Below are 18,767 nucleotides of genomic sequence, written 5' to 3'. Positions count from 1 at the left end.
AGTGTTATTTAAAATATTAATGTATTGGCTACTATATGCTACATTTAATTTACCTCTCAAGTCAGCATAAGATACAAGATGTGCATGTGTGAGATTTGATTTGTCTTTTTAGCCTGTACCGTCTTAGGTACAGGCTTTCATAAACTAGACATGGCTAGTTTATGAAAGCAAAACGAAGACTGCTTTGAACCCAACGTACATTTCTCCTGTATTTACCCAAGTATTTCAGTGTCTTTTTTTAGACTCGTGTAATACGAGTCTAATACAATCAGACTCGTATTATTCAAAATGTTCGAAGCACACTGTCCCTCTTAAGCAAATAAAATTAGATGCAACAAATCACATTCCTGATCCACTGTTAGAAACCAGTGGGAGTTGTAATCTGTTTAATGAAAATTAATTACATATGTATCTAGGTTTTATGCTTTCAAATACAATGGCAACATGTTCACTAAAGATTTTAGGGCAAAAAAAAAAAAAAAATACAACCACAGCTGTATCTATTTAACCAAAAAGAAGCCATGGGATTGTAGTGTCCAGATTCTGACATTCTGTCACAAAGTCCAACATTTAAGGACATTTTCATTTTTACTTATTGGTAAAAGTGATACACATTTAAACCACATCAAGCATTGCCGATGGATGACAATGTTTGATTTTGTTTTGTTTTCAGTGATAAACTCCCAAGTAAAAAATCCTGCTGCTATGCCGTTCTTAAAATGTTTCAAGATAGTGATCTTTAGAAAAATCCAGTAACTCAGATGCTGCCTTTTATAAAAAGTTTGATAATTTTAAATACTTTTTAAACAATACAATCAATATATGCTGCCACCTCAACTCGTATTTTAAGTTTTTACAACCCCCCCCCATATTTTGATGTTTCCAAGCATTAAAATAAAAGACCCAAAATGCAGAATGAGGCCATAAAACTGATTCTTCATGTTGGGTTTTTTGTAACTTTTAAGGAAGAGAAATAAACATCTTAAAAAAGAAATTTTTATTGAAGACATTCTTTAATGTCGACAGCTGCATTTGATTTTAGAGTGGTATTCAAAAGGACAATAAAAAGACACTGGGACAGCACATAAAAAAATAATTTTAAAAATAAAAAAAAGATACACTACCAACTCATCAATCTCATTTTTGAGTTGTAACACCTAAAGACTACTTACTGTAATAGTGATGTGTAGTCCTTCTAAATAGTTACATAATATGGCAGGAATACAGAACTACCACTAGAAAATTTTCAAACTTAGGATATGTAGTGTTAACTTTACAAAAAAAATGAGATTAACACTGTACATCATAAAAACATTAAATATACACATGATCCTGTTCAATTTGACATGATTCAAGATGGTGAACTGAGTACATTAGGATTACATGGCATAAACAAAAACTTCCGGTCCCATCCTTATGAGATTTACTCATCATCGTCTTCTTCCTCCTCTTCCTCCTCCTCATCTCCCTCCTCTTCGTCATCGTCCTCATCGTCATTGGCTGCAGCAGCTGGTGCTGAATCCACGCTGCCCTTTGTGCGGTATGCCACAATATCCTGTGGAGAGCAGGACAAATATCTTTTTAATGACAATAATTTTCTCTATCAATAGGAAAATAATCTCTAAACTGTATTTAAAGGAAATAGCATGGCCATCAGATCTGAATCAGACTCACTTTAATTACAGCATAGTTACCACTCACCTTGTCATATTTCTCCTTCAGCTTGGCAGCCTTTTTTTCGTACGGCTGCTTTTCTTCTCCAGACAAGCTGTTCCACATCTCTCCAAGCTTTTTGGCCGTGTCCCCAATGGAGAGTCCAGGACTCTCACCTTTAACCTTGGGGCGAAAGTCGGCGCAGAAGAGAAAGAACGCAGACCTATAGGGTATGGGATTTATTATTAATATAAAAGCTACAGGCAGAAAAACAACTTGTGAAATATATATAAGGAAATTGAGACAGTGATTTTATTTCAGGGTACATACGGTGGTCTCTTTGGGGCATTTGGGTCCTTGAATCGCTTCTTTTTCTGGCCCTTAGGGGGCACGTAGTTCTTCATTTCCCTCTCATAACGCAGCTTGTCCTGTTTGGCCATGTCTTCAAACTTTCCCTTTTCCTTTGGTGACATTGTCTTTAAGACAAAAAAAATAAAGCATAAACATAAAAACACATTTACAATATAGAACTCCGTACAAGAAATACCTTTAGAACATAAAGCTTATTTCTGACTGCTAGATTTTTATCAAAGAGGTACCAAGAACTGGACTGTGACCTGAATTGGATGATTTGATTCTTTACCAGCCCTAATAAGAGTGTCAGAAACTAAATATTTGACTTTTTTTTACCTTTAACTGAACAAACCAGGCTGCATTATCAGCAACACTCTTCTGCATGCAAGTTGTTCTTGATATAAAAAGTCTTGGTAGTTTCAGTATTGGTAAGAGGCAAAAACTGCTGGAGAAAGAAACTTTTCTTTTTTTCATTTGCCTTTTTTACAGCAGCATGTCAGATGTCGCTCCAGGCTGCTTAGAGGAAGTTAAGGAGCTAAATCTTCAGCATATAACCAGAAGCTGATCATTTCACAGGAACGTTGCTCTATATTATCTGTTTAAGGATTTTAATTTGATTTGTTACTGTATATCTTTTCCATATAGGGGCCCGTCAATGTTTTGAGGTGACCAAACGTGGGGCCCTTGGCCAAGGCACTCAACCCTGGTATGGAAGTGTGCACATTTGTGATTCCACCTGGGTGATTGGGCTTTTTTGGTGAATCATTTTGGGTGGTCCCAATGAAAAGTTGGGCAAATATAAATCTCAATACTATTAACCTTCCTAAACAATAAAAACAACAAAAAAAACATGGCCCTAACATTGCTTCTTTGCTTCCGTTAAACACCTTGAAATTCTACAGCACGTCACTGTCACATGCCTAAAAAATACTACATGGACAACACTCTCCTAGATCGCTTACACAAATGGCAACAATATAGAAATATACACTGCTTATTCATATCAAACCAGTTTTACTAATTGGACACATATGTAAAAAATAAATTAAAAAATAAATAAATAAAGACTAACATTGATTGATGTCAACATACCATGAATATCTATAAAGAAGAGATTTATAAGTTCAATCTATGTAGTGAAAAAAATACTAAACTGAAGTCTGGCCGGTAAAGAAAGCATATTGTATTGATTTACATTGATATCTTGATTTAAGTATTACAGACAAGCTGTCCAATAGATGTTCTTTCTGTACAGCTTTACAACTTGTAGTTGTTTATGATATAAAATATATTTTTTTGTATATTTCTTAGACATTTTATCAAGATACATATATGTATATATTTTTTTCTATCTAGAAAGCGGAGGTAAAAAATATTCCAATTTCAAAAATGTTCCCAAATCAGAAATGGCAGATTAAAGGTTTACAAAAAAATCATCGATTTAGAAATCATCCACAATTTTTACCTTCCATCGTTCAGAGCATTTCTTGGAAAACTCTGAGAAGTTGACAGAGGCATCAGGATGCTTCTTTTTATGCTCCTCTCGGCAGGTTTGCACAAAGTAGGCATATGAGGACATTTTGCCCCGGGGCTTCTTGGGATCCTTCACCATCTTGTCTTACTAAAAGGAGAAAAAAAAACGACATAAAAAATAGTCATCAAAGTGTAGTCATAAAACAGCAGTGTTATGCAAATTTATCTTTGCTGAACTGTCTTCCTCCTGCTTTGTCAGTCCCATCTATTGTTTAAACAGGGAGGATATGAGGAGGAGGAGGGGGGGGGGCTTCTGGAGTGACTGATGATCCATTGTATAAAGGGCCAACATTAAATTTATGTAAACTACAAAATGCGTCTCATTACTGTACCTTTAGCCATCCACAGCCATATAGTGCTAACTATGTGAAATCAGGCAGCTGCTATATTTTATATGAAGTATCTTGATGACAGCGCTCCTGTGAGCCGGCTTCAGTTTGTAAATGAATACATTAGCAATGGCCTCCGCCTCCTTTGATTTTCCGCTAGCCGTTAGCCATTATGGCTCCGCTCTTGCTTTGTGTCCTTTCGCTTTTAGCATTAGCTTCGAGCTAAGCTAGGCAGACTGCTCATTTTAACAGGCAGCCATTAAAATGGCTGATTAGAGTTATTAAAAGGGCAAGACGTTTTGTTTTCACAAACATTTTGGTTTTCCGCGTTAATATAACTAGCAGTTGTGCTCACTCTAGTATTTTGTTTTTAATATTTGTATTAAAGTTTTGTTTTATGTGGGTATGATGTCGGAAAAAGATGCTCCGCCCGTCTCATCGCAGACGGGCTGCCTCAGCACCACTCAGAGCTAACCGACCAGAAACTAGCATTAGCTTCAAACATACCAGCACAGCCTCAATAAGCAGCTGCCGTTAACAGGCTAGCACAGTGGGCTAACGTTCAGGGGAGCCATCCTCTCTGTCAGCTGCTTACACATGAGGTGACGTTGCTAACGCAGAATAAGTAGCTTTTAAATCAATTACTGGATAAGTTATCCTTTGTCTCGTTAGTAGCAGCTAATGGCAGCCTAGGGCGTCAACGTAGTGAAATGAGCATCATAAACCAGCTTCATAAAGGATAAGCATCCCATCCAGCTCAGCTTTATACGCAAGCATACAATGCAAAACACAAAACACCCCAGAGTTTCTCTCATATGTGCTACACAGGATAATACTGAGGAATGCTTACCCCTTTCGCTAGTTGTATCTCTCAAACAATGGGACAAGTAGCACCGTGAGTGCGCGGTCTTTTGCCTACGAGGATTCCTTGTTTATCCGGTGTATTCGGCTCCGGCTGTCGGACATTGGCTGCCGCCAACTTCTTGGATATCTTATTGGACACTCGCTGCCCGAGCCCCGTTTGTTGTGCGGTTGGCTGCCCAAAACACCACGGGACGGTGGCGCTAAACTTAAAGTTTGAAAATCAATGTCTCCAAGTATGAGGATACAAAAATAATACAAAAGTCCACAACAAAGCCGTTCGTTGTAAAATACTTTGTTGTTGTTGCATTCGCAACAGGAAGTGCAAAGTTACTGAAATAAGAGAATGCATAAAAATAGCATGCATAAATGAAAACTACTACTACTAAGAACAAAAAAATAAATAAAAGCACAAAAAGTAAAATAATTCTGAACCTCATTAGAATATATATATGACATGAACAAAATGAAAGAATATTAGTTATTTTAGTTTCACGTTATTTTTCTACAACTTGGTATCAGCAATTAGGGAGAAATACAGTTTTAAAGCTCATTAATCTTGTTGCAAAATACTATACAATATGTTAGTAAAATTTATATAAATAAAACATATTTCTATTTTAAATGTATCATGTAATGTCACCAAACACTGACTATTGTGATATAATAACTGCTAATTTTAGCTGGATTTTGTCATATTTTCTCTTTAAGGACTAAAAAATGAATAGAATTTATTTTCTAATTTCTGAATTTTTTAAGTCAAAATGTCTCATCAGCATATATTAACAATAGTATTGATTTCTAAAATAAGACCCAACTTTACACAGATGTCCTTTTCTGCATCACTGAATATATACAGATAAAACAAAGCTCACCAGGTTATATGGCAGAGATATTTATGTAGATACACCCCAACTAAAACAATTTCTAGCATAATTAATTTATTCTTTTACTACACATGTTATAGATCACAGCCTTAATTCTTTTTATTTTGTACGCTTGACAATTTTAGTCAATATCAGCTGTGACCAGCTTAATATTTAAGACAAAATATTTTTTATGCTTATTATGTATTTGAATCATTTATTAGTTTATTGAAACTTCAGGAAAATCCCCAAAAATGCAAATATTGTGGAAAAAAGTTCAATATTTTTCTTACTGATTTCAGAAACCTAAACTCATATATTACACAGATATACTGTATGTCTTAATGTATACATTATCTTAATGTATACATTAAGATAATATACATAAGATAATACATTAAGATGTATACATTATATATGTATATCTTAATGTATACATGTATACATTAAGTAACATGTATACTTAATGTATACATTAAGTATACATGTATACATTAAGATAATGTGTTGTGTTGATCTTGACCCCAAAGATCAACACAAAAGGATAGTTTCAACAGAAATGTCAGGCTTCTGAAAAGTTTGTTCATTTGTCTACATTCAACATTGTGCTGGGGATCCTTTTGTATGAATGACTGCATCATTGGGGTGTGGAACGGAGTGGATCAGCCTGTGGTACTGCGTCTGCGTAATGGAAGCCCAGCTTGCTTTGATAGCGCCCTTCGGTTCATCTGCATTGTTACTCTAATATCTTCCATCTTCTTCTTGACAACAGCAGATACATTTTCTACAGGGTTCAGGTCAGGCGGGTTAACTGTCCATTCAAGCACAGTAACACCATGGTCAGTAAACCAGCTTTTGGTACCTTTAGCAGTGAGGGCAGGTGCCGAGTTCTGCTGGCTTGGAAGAAAGTAAATAACTGAGTCATGTGGTCACATTGTTTAGTCCTGGTTAGAATTTACACAATTAACATTTAGACAGATCCAGTCCAATTTACAGTTATGGTCATCCACACAATAACAGATAAAGACAACCTAATATTAATTGCCATTGTCACACCTGATAATGAAAGATAATTATTATTAAAGATAATTATTGTCTTTTGGAGCCTGTAAAACAGTGATGTCTGATTATGTTAGATGTACTGAACCAGGGAGCACTCTACGATATATCAGAATGGACTCAAACAGCAAGACCTGAGAAATATACACAGATTTAAAAGTCAAAAGCCTATTTTCCTGATGTTTCACATTTTTACAATTCCATTTTTCCCCAGGACTTGTTAAGCTCCGTTCTGCCACAGCCATTCATCCACCCATTATCCAACACCCTTCTCCATTGTGGGGTTGTGAAGGGTGCTGATGCCTGTCTCCAGCTTTCAGCGGAGGAGAGGCAGGGTACACGCTGAACAGGTCGCCAGTCCATCACTTCTTTAATTGCCTAGTCTAATTATCTTATTATCTTAAAATCAAGTTCCAAGGTGCTAATTTCTGTTTATTTATATGCCATTTCTATTACAATCTGCAGCGTTTAGCCCTTACGGAAGTGTATTATCGTTATCTTGCTCAATAAAATGCCTGCATTACTTTCACAGATCTGTATATCTATTATTTGCTTTGTCTGTAGAGTGTTAGCAGTGTTGGAATTTTAATAAAGCATCTCTCAGAAGACAATTTGTCTCCTAACCACACTCAGCTGCTGATATCCTGTTGCACAACTAATTCATGGCACTAAATTAAGAATGAATGCTAAGACTTTATATGCTTGTGTATCTAACTCCATGTTAATACACACATAGGCACCCCATTTCTATCTGGTTTATAGGCTCCTCTTCACATTCTGGACTTCTTGGCTCAACTGTATACAGTAGGGAATGTTACTGGAAACCACATTGTAAACCTGATCACATTTACACAGGAACAGCCTCAGGATATCTGAGAAACAACCCACATCCCACTCAAGTCTGTTTTTAGACTGTGCTAGCCTGAGTATTAAATATCTGAATGGTCCTTATTTACATAGCCTTTAAAATAAGCAGTTTTTCCCCAGGGTAACTTTGGAATGGAAGTTGCCAAAGGTATGCTCCACACTGTTCTGCAGTCTTTCCTCGGAAATATCTCACATCTGACTGGGAGATACACATGTAAGGCTTTTAGCACGGTACCGTTCCACCTACACCCTGACTTCATCTCAACATACATCATACATGGTTTTGTGAGCATTGATCATGTAGTAGAAACTGAGTAAAGATGAAAAAGCACCCACTCAAAACCAACATCCCATTTTTCTAATTAGCTCATTTTCTTTTGTTTTTTGCGTTGCTTTTTTGACAGGACATAATGACAACAAAATAACAAGATGAAAAGCTTGCACCTCTGCACAACAGGCTTCACAAACAGGCAACTCTTCCTACTGACTCTGAAATGACAGCCAATTACTGGCTGCCAAAGTGAAAACCTGAACTTTTGGCAAAATATATTCCAGAACAGCAGCACATATTATAGAGTTATCTGCCATGGTGTAAGTAGTGTCTTTTCTAAAACTTCTTAACATGAACATGAACACCAGCTGTAGTTTTTTTTATGTTGCTCTCTGATTTCCGTTGCAGTCTTAATAGTTATTCAAAGACATGTCCACATTCAGTAGACAACCTATGACACGTTTAACTATCCTGCACTTGTTACCCGATGAAGGCTAGCACTGCAAGTAGTTTAACAAGTTAATTGTAAAAGGTTGGTTTTCTTATATTTGTATTTTTTTTCTTGAATTTACAGGTCACAAAGCTGTGTGAGTTGCTTTAAGTGAAAACATGTTCAGAAAATCAGGAAACATTAAATAAACTCGCTGCAGTTTTGCAATATCTCCAATCACCAGATTGGCTGTTAAGTTGGCTCAGACCTTTCTGAACCTTACTAGTAAATTGGTTATTTCTGTGAATTTTACAAAGTGATTCTTTATGTTAACTGAATGAACAGAATGAATACTGCTTTAACATTTTGACATTTGTTACATTCCAGACTCAATTGGGATTGATTTTCTTGGTGAGACCAGCAGAAAGTAGTACATATCTGTGAAGTGGAAGATATGAAAAATATTCTTTTTCAAATGTATAAAGCTGTCAAAGATATGCTCCAACTCTTAGCACCAGATGAAGTGAGAGGAAGTTTTACAAGATATCATGTTAAAGGAGTGAGTGCATAGAACAGATATTGCGATATTCTTTTTCTACATTATGTTATGAAATAGTGACCTACATATCATATATCTTTTTAGTTTTTTAAATTCTTTTCATTTGGTTGTGTGTCTCAATAAATGAACAGAAAATAATACAATAATTTAATCTCATATAGTTTTTTTATGTGTAATAGTACAACAGTTTCTCATTGGATGAAAAATGATTTCTTGATAGTCTACCAGGCATGCTTATTATGTTTTAAAATTAAACCACTGTGTTGTAAGAAAGCATAAATAAATAAAATATAAAAAATATTCTCACTTTCAGTTGTTCAGTGTGCTCTGAGTTTGATGATAGTTGTTTCTTTCTTTGTATGTAGAGGGGCAATGCTTTCAGTTTTGTGGTTTCAGTTGTCACTTGGTTTCTTGGTTACCATCTACCACCTGCTTTGTTCAGGTGTAATACTAGATCCTGTGTCAGGTAGACAAATGTGGAATCTGTTTGTCTAATGGCTGTTTGGTGGATGGACTGAAGAAAATTTCTGTCCCTTAGTTTTTAGGTCACAACAGCTTTAAATATTTTTGGCAAGAATGCAACAGGAGAAAACCACCCGCCCTTCATCAGCTTTAGGAAGATTGGAAAGCATACATATGACGAGGTATTCCTTATTCTCATGATATAGACAATCGTGGGAAAAAAATCCTAAAACTAATCTTTGATTAGATGTTCTTTAATTGTTTGGTTGAGAGATAAATTTCAGACCTTTTTTTTACTTCTGTTTAAATCTAAAGAAATGTTTTCTGTTGTCATGGCTCTTAAAGCAATACGCAGAGTTGCAGGAAATTTGATCTCTGGAGAATACTTTTGCAATGTGTTGCAAAAGTATTCCTGCCCCTTGATCTTTTTCACATTTTGTCATGCTACTACACACTTAGATGCATTTTTATGAGATTTTGATGATGAGAGGCTCTCAGATGCCCCTCTGATTAAAGCTCTCTGATAGTTTAGGTGGACCATGTGACGGTGTTGGTTTGCTGTGGTGGCCTGTTCTTTACATACAAAGATGATAAATTGAACAGTGCTCTGTGAGATGGCCAAAGCTTGGTATGTTGTTTTGTAGCCTAACCCTGTCATAATCTGTGGGACTTTGATTTTTGTGTTACTGTTATTGTTCCATACTTGGCATATTGTTTATCTCTGGTATCCCTGGTATTTATTTATGTTAAGGGATTTATTTGCAAAACAAGCTTTGGAAATTGTTTGTCCTTTGCCTTTTTATCTCGCATCTTTTTCTTTGTGTTGGTTGAGCACAAAAACCTAAATGAAAACAGATCTTTCTGGCTGTGACATGACAAATTATGAAATGGTTTAAGGGGTATACACCCTCTGGCCGTATATTTCTACTGTTAAACACGATGAGACTCCATATCCCTAAAAAGGTTTGAATCAACACGAACTGTTTCATGAACTTCTTTCACCTTCTTTAGGTAAGAGCCATAGCAAGTTTGTCAAAAGATGAAAACAAACATTTGATTATAATGTGAAATCCTACAGCATCTTCTCTGAACTGGGGAGTACAAAGCAGAGGATCAGGATAAGGGAAACACCAGCATGGCTGGAGCGAGAGCTGCTGAAACAGAACAATAGAAGACACTCAATGGAAGAATCTAAAATCAGGAGAGAACTGCAGCACTGTGCATTTTCAACACATCACTTTGAGGTACAGTACTGAAACAAGTATCTCTGTCTCAAAAATCTTGTGCTAATTTAGTAACACTGTTACTCAGTCCTTACATGGGCCTTCTTTGAGGAGCTTCGACTTTTAGCCAGAAGATGTCACTAGTATGCTGCAGCGCTTCTGTTTCCCAGCTTGGTCTCAGCTATCAGAAAACGATATAATGCTTTACTAATTTACATAAATAAAGTTCATGACCAGTTTGCACACAGCCTGACAGTACATCAGGCAGGGCAATCTTCCCAGAGCCCCAAAGCACTTCAAGCTATAGTTGAGCCAACTTCATAAAAGGTTTCCCAGGAAATTCGAATTTGAGCTTCTGAGCTGACAGGAACGATAAAAGGATGCAGGAGGCTGGGCTGCCAATGCATTGCTCAAGTTTCTGGGTTTCCATTGCAGATGTCAGTCACACTCTCCTGCTTAATGTAGCAAGCAATGTGCCATAACAGATTAAGAGAAGCAGGCTCAGGAGTTCAAAGTTATGCATCTCCTATGAAGGGATTTGGAAAGCAGTCAAGTATATGCGAATGCTCTCACCATTTTCATCACTTTGAGTGATTAAACAGTTATCTTATAAATTCAGGGAATACCGTGGGGAGACTTCAGCTCTAGTTACATCCTTGAGGAATTAAGCTGTTTATTCCTGTTATTTATTAATGGTAGATCAAACAGCTTCCAAGATGAAGGATCAGTTGCTAGGAAACAGCTGAAAAACTTAGAAGAGTTGTTAACTCGGAGAGCGTGGCCTGTTATCTGGCTGAGGGCTCTAACGCGCTCGTTAGGGTCATTGATAGGCAAAGGTGAAGCCCTGCCCATATCTGCTGATTATTAATGATCAAATTAAGTCATTCATTTCTCCTTTTAGCACTCTGACTTTATGAACTGCCTGGTGAGTGGATCTGTCTGGACCCGAAATAAATATTCAACTAAAATCCTTCAAGTGGCCAAAGTGTTTCATGAAGTTATCTCTATAATTATGATTAATGCTGTAACTTATGTTTCTCCTTTTATCTCAAGATCAATGAAAAGATATCGTTAGATGAACTCCAGAAACTGAAATTATCCTTTGAGGTACTTTGAAAATTATACCTTTCAAATTTTACCCATGTAAAAATTATCACATCACATTATAATTTTCATACAAAGGAATCTGATGTGAGTGGGGCAGGGTACACTGATGCAAAGAATTTTGGACATATACTGAAAAAGTGCTTGGATGTTTCTGACATGGTAAGACAATAATTATTTTTATATCATTTGACCATAATTTCACAAGTATTGGCATACAGCCTGGAAAATGATTTAATTACTATTATTTTTTTCACATTTTGTTTTATTAAAACAAACACTATTTCCATAGATTAAAAAAAAATACAAATTTAAATGAAACACCAACACAAAGTAGCGTATAATTTTGGAGCACAATCAAGATTATGATTTTCAGAAGTCACCTGAAAGTGAGGCAAAAATAAATCTCATTTGCCACACACACAGCAAACAGGTTCACTGTAAAACATGGTGGTGCGGGCATCACTTTGTGGGGACACTTTTATTAACCACAGTCAGGGATAATATGAGAGTTGATGGGAAGATCAATGTAGCTAAATATTTAGTTATATTAGAAGAAAACCTATTAGAGATAGCAAAAGATTTGAGTCTGCTGGAGAGGTTCATCTTCCAGTAGCATAATTACCCTGAGCAAACAGCTTGACAAAAAATTACTGTTGATATGCTCTTTATTTAATTTTACTGAGGTTGATGTATTTTAAAAAGAAAGAAAAAAAACTGTCTCCATGGGTAAAAATGTTATAAAAACATATCTCCAAATGAGGCTAAATACAAATTAACATCAAACTTTTTAAATTTAATTTGTGATTTGTCTTCTTTTTTAATTTCCAGTTTGTGTTTTGAGCTTACATTGGAAGCTCAAAACACTGTCCTGAGCCGTATGCAACGAAATTTCGTTCTGTATACACCCTGTGCATGCAAAATGACAATAAAGTCAGTCTAAGTCTAAGTCTAAGTCTAAGTGTTGGTCCATCTCATACAATTCCAATCAAATATTTTTCAGTTTGTGGTTGTATCAAGGCAATGTAAATTTAGAAAAAAGGTTAATTTTCTTTTTTCGTTTCTTGTATCTCACAGAGCAATGAAGAGATATATAGTTTGTTCAAAAAGATTGATTACTCTGATCAAGGAAGGATTTCATGGGTAAGTCAGTCAAGTTCTGTTTGAGTATAAAAGAGCATAGTATGAAATATATCTGTAGAAAAAATGGCAACTATATTTGAGCTGGTATTTATTGATCAATTGTAACTGGGACAGACATCAGCATAGTACCTTGGGATATAGTTGCCTCTGTAGTGTCAAGATCACTGTATATAACAGTCTTTGAATTTTACCTAGTAAGACATCTTATGATACAGAGAAATAAGTAGTTATTTGCGCACATAAAGTAGTAGACAAATCATTAAAGATGTATCTCAGTAAATCTCCACATGTTTGGACACTTTTCACAAAGGAAGGAATGTGATGTGTGATGCAGATGGAGTTCTCCACCTATCTGCTCCAGCAGTACGAAGCAAAGATGGAAACTGTGAGACGCAGGAAGCAGGTGGCCTTTCATTTGCCAGCCATCATGAATGATGGCGGACATGGCGTTCCTGTAGTCAACATCCACTCCACCCACGATGGCGGCGTGTTAACAATGAGAGAAGATGGATTCATTTGTCAGTGGAGTCCTGACCTTAAACCTCAGAGGACCAAGCACATGTTTGTAGGTATTAGCTTTTAGAATTGCTCCTGGAATGTTAATTGATTTATTAATGAAGGATTTAAAAAAAAATTCTATTCTTAAAACACCTAAAGTAGTTGGAAGAAAAACAACATCTCATAAAGCAAAAACAGAGAATAGTCAGACCTATTTAATATATTATAATCTTAATGAAATATTAATTCATTTCCATAGCTCAATATACACTGTGTAACTCAATATATTGCTTAATTACACATATTATTATAGCTTTAAGCCTTTATTTCAGTGAACTATAATTATTTTTCATTTACAGCTAATTAAAACATTACATTTAAGATCAGAATATTAAATCAGCCCAATAAAAACAGTTTTGTACATAAATTAGTGCTTAATAAACAGTGTGTTTAATACCTGCTTTAAGGCTTGTTTATTTTTTCCAAAACGTGATTTTAATCTGACAAACAAGGTTTCTGACTAGTTAAATAAGACTAAACATGCATATTACAGGGATTCAATTCTTTTTAGCCTTTCTGCAAACTATGACCTTATAATAAAGTAAAGTTATTGGTTGATAAAATGGTTATAAAATGTTCTCAAAGCAGATGCAAAATGAAAGATGGTGGGAACAAGATGTTTAACCCAAAGAATCTAAAAAGGCTTGGACAAACCGTTCAGAAATATAAATATACGACATTCCAAAAGGGTGAAATGAGAATCGTCTAAATGTTTATGTCTTTCATAAAGTGAACTTGTTTCTTTTATGTAGCTAAATTTAAAATTTTGTTGTTAGTGTTGAAACTTCCCAGGGATGTCCTATTTCTATAGACCAGTGTGCATATCCATGCTAACAAAACAGATCTTTAAAGACGTTGGTCCAGATGACAGGCTGTTATTCAAATATGGTTAGTGATTTATTATCTACTCTAACACTGAAGTTAATAAAATTAAGTCAATTCAAGTTTATTTGTATGACACATTTCAGCAACAAGACAGTTCAAAGTGCTGTGCATCATAAAAACGTAACTCATCAATTATGAAACAAGTAATAAACATTACATTTTGACTAAATGTCATCATTAAAATCTTGAAGCAAATACAAATCAAATATGTTGATTAATGTTTCACTTACTACTAAACAGGTAGGGTCCAAAGCCTTTAAATTATTGGTGGAGAACAGTACAGATACATTTAAATTTGTTTTAAACAAAACTCTGTTCTCAATTGTTAAATTTTATTTGGTCCTGTTTGTAGAGTCAGGGATCTGGCAAAAGAAGTTCAAAGTGGATAACCGATTTCACTATGATGTCAGAATACAACAAGCTGATGATCGGAACAGGGTGAGAACTTTTTATTGACCTCACTGATGTTTTTTCTCATTAATGAGAAGTTGGATTTAGATTTAATCTGCTTGAGCACTTTATTTTTCAGGGACAGAGAGATTCAGTTTTATGAACTTTCCACTTTAGAGCCTTACTGCCAGATCAGCGGCCTGGAAACTATACCTTTAACTTTAAGCTACAGGTGAGCTGCATAAGATCTTAAAAATTACTCTACAGTTCTTTACTTGATGTGTTTACTTTGTTTGTTTGCTATGCAGCTACATTGGCTCTGATAAATGTTGTTTTCTATATGGAGATATGGAGGTAAGTCCTAATCAAATTACATAACCGACATGCAGAGGTGTTACATCACAAGCCATACTTGTAGGAATAGTTTTACTTCAACAACTTCATACTTTTAGTGGAGGAATATTATTATCTTTCCACTTGAGTACAAGTTTTGTTGGTAAAGGGAGATGTCTCAGATGCACAGATTTTGTCCTAATGTTGTTTTCTGTCTTCTGAGCCTGTTGTGCCATTTGAAGGGGAACTTAATATATAGTTTTTCTAATCCCTTTAAGTAGCTTGTACTCCAACACATAAGTCAATAATGACAAAACACAGTGAGAAAATATTTGTTTCTATCCTTTAATTTGCTCATTTGTTGGTAGGTTATTTATTTCCATATTTTTTTAAATATAATCCTTAAACATACCAGATTTTGTACATAATTTCATATTTTTGCACCTCAGTTTGCACTGTTAAGCATTTTAAAGTAAGGTTTATTTTTACATCACTACAGATTTTTGTGTCACTGTCCACTTCTGTAAAAATATAAGCTCTTTGCAGGAGGCCGCTAATGTGTCTGTGTTTCAGGGATGTGTTACCATCATTTTGCTCTTCCCTGCTGAGGACACCCTCAGGTAATGTTGCTGTTATGAGGACCTACTACCTTATTAATATTCATTTAGCACCATTACACATTTTTATTCTGTAATCAGAACTGTAAGAGACATAAGCGGTGCATTAATTTCCATTTGTATTGAGTTTTATTATTCTTAAGGAAAGTGACCTTTCATAGCAGGGGGCAATGGCACTCAGAGAGGCATTTCATGCAAAAGTCTACATCAGAATCAAAAGAGGATAATTAAAAACCACAATTAAAAAAGAAATCTTTGTATTTATAAATTGATACAGCTACATAAAAAAATAATTAATATTCTTGTCTTGAATGCAAATTTTTATCAATGGTCATTATTCATTGGTTAAGGGATAAATAGGATAACAAACTATGTGCGATACAACCCTTTAAAAAAGGAGAGTAATAATTAGTTTTCAAAAACAGTAGGGACAACTTCTTCCAACATTTTAAAATAATGTTTTTGAAGGTGTGAAAGCAGAGTCTCCTGTGTGTCAGAGCCTTACGACAGTTGGAAAACATCAGGGTAATTGAAATCACACAGCATGATAATTAGGAAATATGCAAATAAAATAAGAACCTTATACCGAACACTTGGTATAAGTGTTCGTCTGAACATAGAATCTGTCAAAAGAGAAATACTTTCACCTGCGGTTTTTATATTTGACATGTGATGTATTCTCAAGACGCAACAATCTTTGGTACAAGAATTATCGGTAAATTATTATATAATTGTTATTAGCATAAAAAGCTGAGCTGAACATCTGTGAACCCCTAGACATGAGTTGAAATAAACTAGCTGCTAATCCATCCCAATTGCAGTTTTTCCCTAAATATTTTGAGGATCTGTTAAAAGGTGAAATGAGCCATCAAAAGTAGACTCATTCGCTTGACTCATGCCATGTCTGTCACAGCTGAGAAATTGTTTTGAGGCTATACAGAGGATTAGTGGGAGACCTTATAATAAAAAGTAGAGCCTATGGTTATGTCGCCACGTCCACACAAACAGTGTGTGATGGAAAATTATACCTTTGCCTCACTGCAGGTCTCACCAATCAAACACACGTTATGTGTTGTGCGACGCTGAATTTTTCAGATGATCAGTTTCAAACTTGAATGAATGACTGAACTTCTCCTTTCACAGGTTGTGGAACAGATTACCAAAGGCTGAAAATGTGCCTAATATTGCTATTAAAAATGCTGTGCTTTCCAAAAACGTGACATTTGTCAGATGGAAGGTTCATCATGACTGGGTGACACAGGTGAGATGATGTTTTTGTCTCCTTTTCTTGGTTGTTTCAAGTAAATCTTAAATTAGAGTTCTTTTAAAAATGCCTTTCCAAATTTATTGACATTTTAAAGCAAAATGCAGTTTTTCTGAGTTCTTTTTGTAATCATTTTCAAGAGATTCAACATTTTTGCTTTTGCTTTTTGCTTTAAGAAGTCTCCAGAGGAAAAGAAGGTTTTAAACATTTTTGCTTTAAATATTTTTATAGCAAAATTAGTGTCTGGTCTCTCTGGGCAGAGCCATCCTGAAATTGTAGGAGGCCCAGAGAAGAATTTAATTTGTCGCCGATTTCCAGTTCGAATTCAACACATGCTGTGCATAAAATGCCTTTTTGAATTGAATAACTAAAAATTGGTTTTTGATCATATTATTCAGTTATGCTTGAGGAGCAAGGCTTCATTTCATTTGCATGCATGAAATGAAGACTAGTCCTGACCAAGTTACCAATGATTCAGTCCAGTTGGGCCCTCGTGTGTCCTTCAATTTGATAAAAATCTGTCAAGCCAATAATATTTTGCAATTACAAGCCTTCTTGTGTTTTGGATTTTTTTCTTTATATGAAATTCTCTCACCTTTGGAGTCCTTCTTTCACCTTAAAAATAACTCACTTTGTTTTCCATTTTGTTTTCAGCCTGTACTGAGTCTTAAGCCAAGTCAAATATCCCTCCACCTATTTTCTAAATCCCCCTAATCCTTGTTTGTTGAGTATATGTGCCTATTTCTAGTCAATGGTCGAGAGGCGGGATAAACCGTGCACAGATTGCAATTCCGTCACAGGGTACAAAAGTACTCAGGACAGAGCCATGTGTCCAAACACTTATTCAGGATGGATCAGACCAGAGGGCCTTCTTACTGTGAGACAGCAGTGCTCCATTATGCAGCTCCAAGTAAAAAAAAATTGTGCTGGAGATAATTTGTTGTAACGAATTAAAAACTAAAGAATGTTTTGATTTGAATGATTTGAGTGCACTGAGAAACTTGGTGCAGCTGCCGGCTTTGGGATGGTGAATGTGGGGATATGGTTGGGGTGGAAGAGGGTTTAGCGTTGGGAAGGGGTTTGAGGATTTGTGTAATGCTTTGTTGGGCCTCCCTGGGGCTATCTGGTTGGATGGGATGGCACTATATCCCTCCTTCTTTGGTTCCTCTGCGTTCCAGCCAGTTGGTCTGGTGTTCCTCTCTGGAGTGTTGGACAGTCTTTCCTCCAAGGTTTTGGTGTGGGCACCTGGCTGCCATGGTCATTTCTGAGCTTGGCTTGCAATAGGGAATGTGGCAGTGGGGCTGGATCAGGGGTTTGGTGCCCTGCATCTCTCCCTGTACCTCTTTGGCCCTGTGACTGCTGATATTGTGCTTCACTGCTGCCCTACCTCTCTGTCTTGCATATAGCTAATCTGTCAGGGGGCTTAGAGCTGCTACCTTCCCTTTGTTGCTCTTGGGCACTGTGTTGCAAGGTTTCAGCCAATTTCACCATTCTAACAAGGTTGCACCTTCAGGTGACACATTCATGCCCACCCCCACATGCATCCACCTACACACACACCCGTACAAATTACCCAAATGGTTAAAGGTCATTCAGACACCGGTTTCAATTTCATCAGTGTGGCTAGTCCACTAAATCACATTGCTAAGAAACAATGAGATATTACTTTTGTAGATCTAAACTTTTTGGATACAATGGAATCTAATAGTTTCTTTATCTGTTATGTAACAAACAAGTACACTCATGTCTACTTGCATGGAATCTGGTTGTATAATTAGTAATGTTATTTTATAGTCATTTTAGTCAATATTGTCAATATATAACACATATTTGCCTAAATTTTAAAATGTAAAATTCCTGGTGAGCTTGTAAGTCTCGCCAAATGTAGGCAGACACAAATGCTTTTCTTGTGACTGCCTAGACACAAGAAAGGTGTGTCTAGGCAGTCACACCTTTCTGCCAAAGAGACACAACAATTGTTGTCTAGAAACAATTGTTTGTTTGTA

General features: G+C 35.9%; 2 protein-coding genes across 2 annotated transcripts in view; one reads left to right on the top strand and one right to left on the bottom strand.

The window, feature by feature from the left end:
• Positions 1–982: 982 nt before the first annotated feature.
• On the bottom strand, positions 983–4,999 carry hmgb1b (high mobility group box 1b). The gene is made up of 5 exons (XM_028045146.1): positions 4,720–4,999; positions 3,473–3,628; positions 1,984–2,129; positions 1,702–1,876; positions 983–1,555 (listed from the first exon to the last, which is right to left on the bottom strand). The coding sequence occupies exons 2-5, from the start codon at positions 3,617–3,619 to the stop codon at positions 1,424–1,426; spliced, it is 600 nt and encodes a 199-aa protein (XP_027900947.1). The 5' UTR covers positions 3,620–3,628; positions 4,720–4,999; the 3' UTR covers positions 983–1,423.
• A 438-nt stretch (positions 5,000–5,437) lies between these two features.
• Positions 5,438–18,767, top strand: part of wdr95 (WD40 repeat domain 95) — a 36,084-nt gene continuing 22,754 nt past the window's right edge. Inside the window, exons 1-14 of the mRNA XM_028045147.1 lie at positions 5,438–7,736; positions 7,927–8,113; positions 8,202–8,782; positions 9,321–9,426; positions 10,323–10,488; positions 11,521–11,574; positions 11,650–11,733; positions 12,649–12,714; positions 13,049–13,279; positions 14,510–14,595; positions 14,687–14,779; positions 14,856–14,901; positions 15,454–15,500; positions 16,641–16,758. Of these exons, the coding sequence (XP_027900948.1) occupies positions 9,359–9,426; positions 10,323–10,488; positions 11,521–11,574; positions 11,650–11,733; positions 12,649–12,714; positions 13,049–13,279; positions 14,510–14,595; positions 14,687–14,779; positions 14,856–14,901; positions 15,454–15,500; positions 16,641–16,758 (1,059 nt within the window). The 5' untranslated portion in view covers positions 5,438–7,736; positions 7,927–8,113; positions 8,202–8,782; positions 9,321–9,358. The remainder of the gene's footprint in view (positions 7,737–7,926; positions 8,114–8,201; positions 8,783–9,320; positions 9,427–10,322; positions 10,489–11,520; positions 11,575–11,649; positions 11,734–12,648; positions 12,715–13,048; positions 13,280–14,509; positions 14,596–14,686; positions 14,780–14,855; positions 14,902–15,453; positions 15,501–16,640; positions 16,759–18,767) is intronic.

The sequence above is a fragment of the Xiphophorus couchianus genome, chromosome 18 (assembly GCF_001444195.1).
Source record: "Xiphophorus couchianus chromosome 18, X_couchianus-1.0, whole genome shotgun sequence".
Lineage (NCBI taxonomy): Eukaryota > Metazoa > Chordata > Actinopteri > Cyprinodontiformes > Poeciliidae > Xiphophorus > Xiphophorus couchianus.
This window is presented reverse-complemented; position numbering and strand designations above follow the sequence as displayed.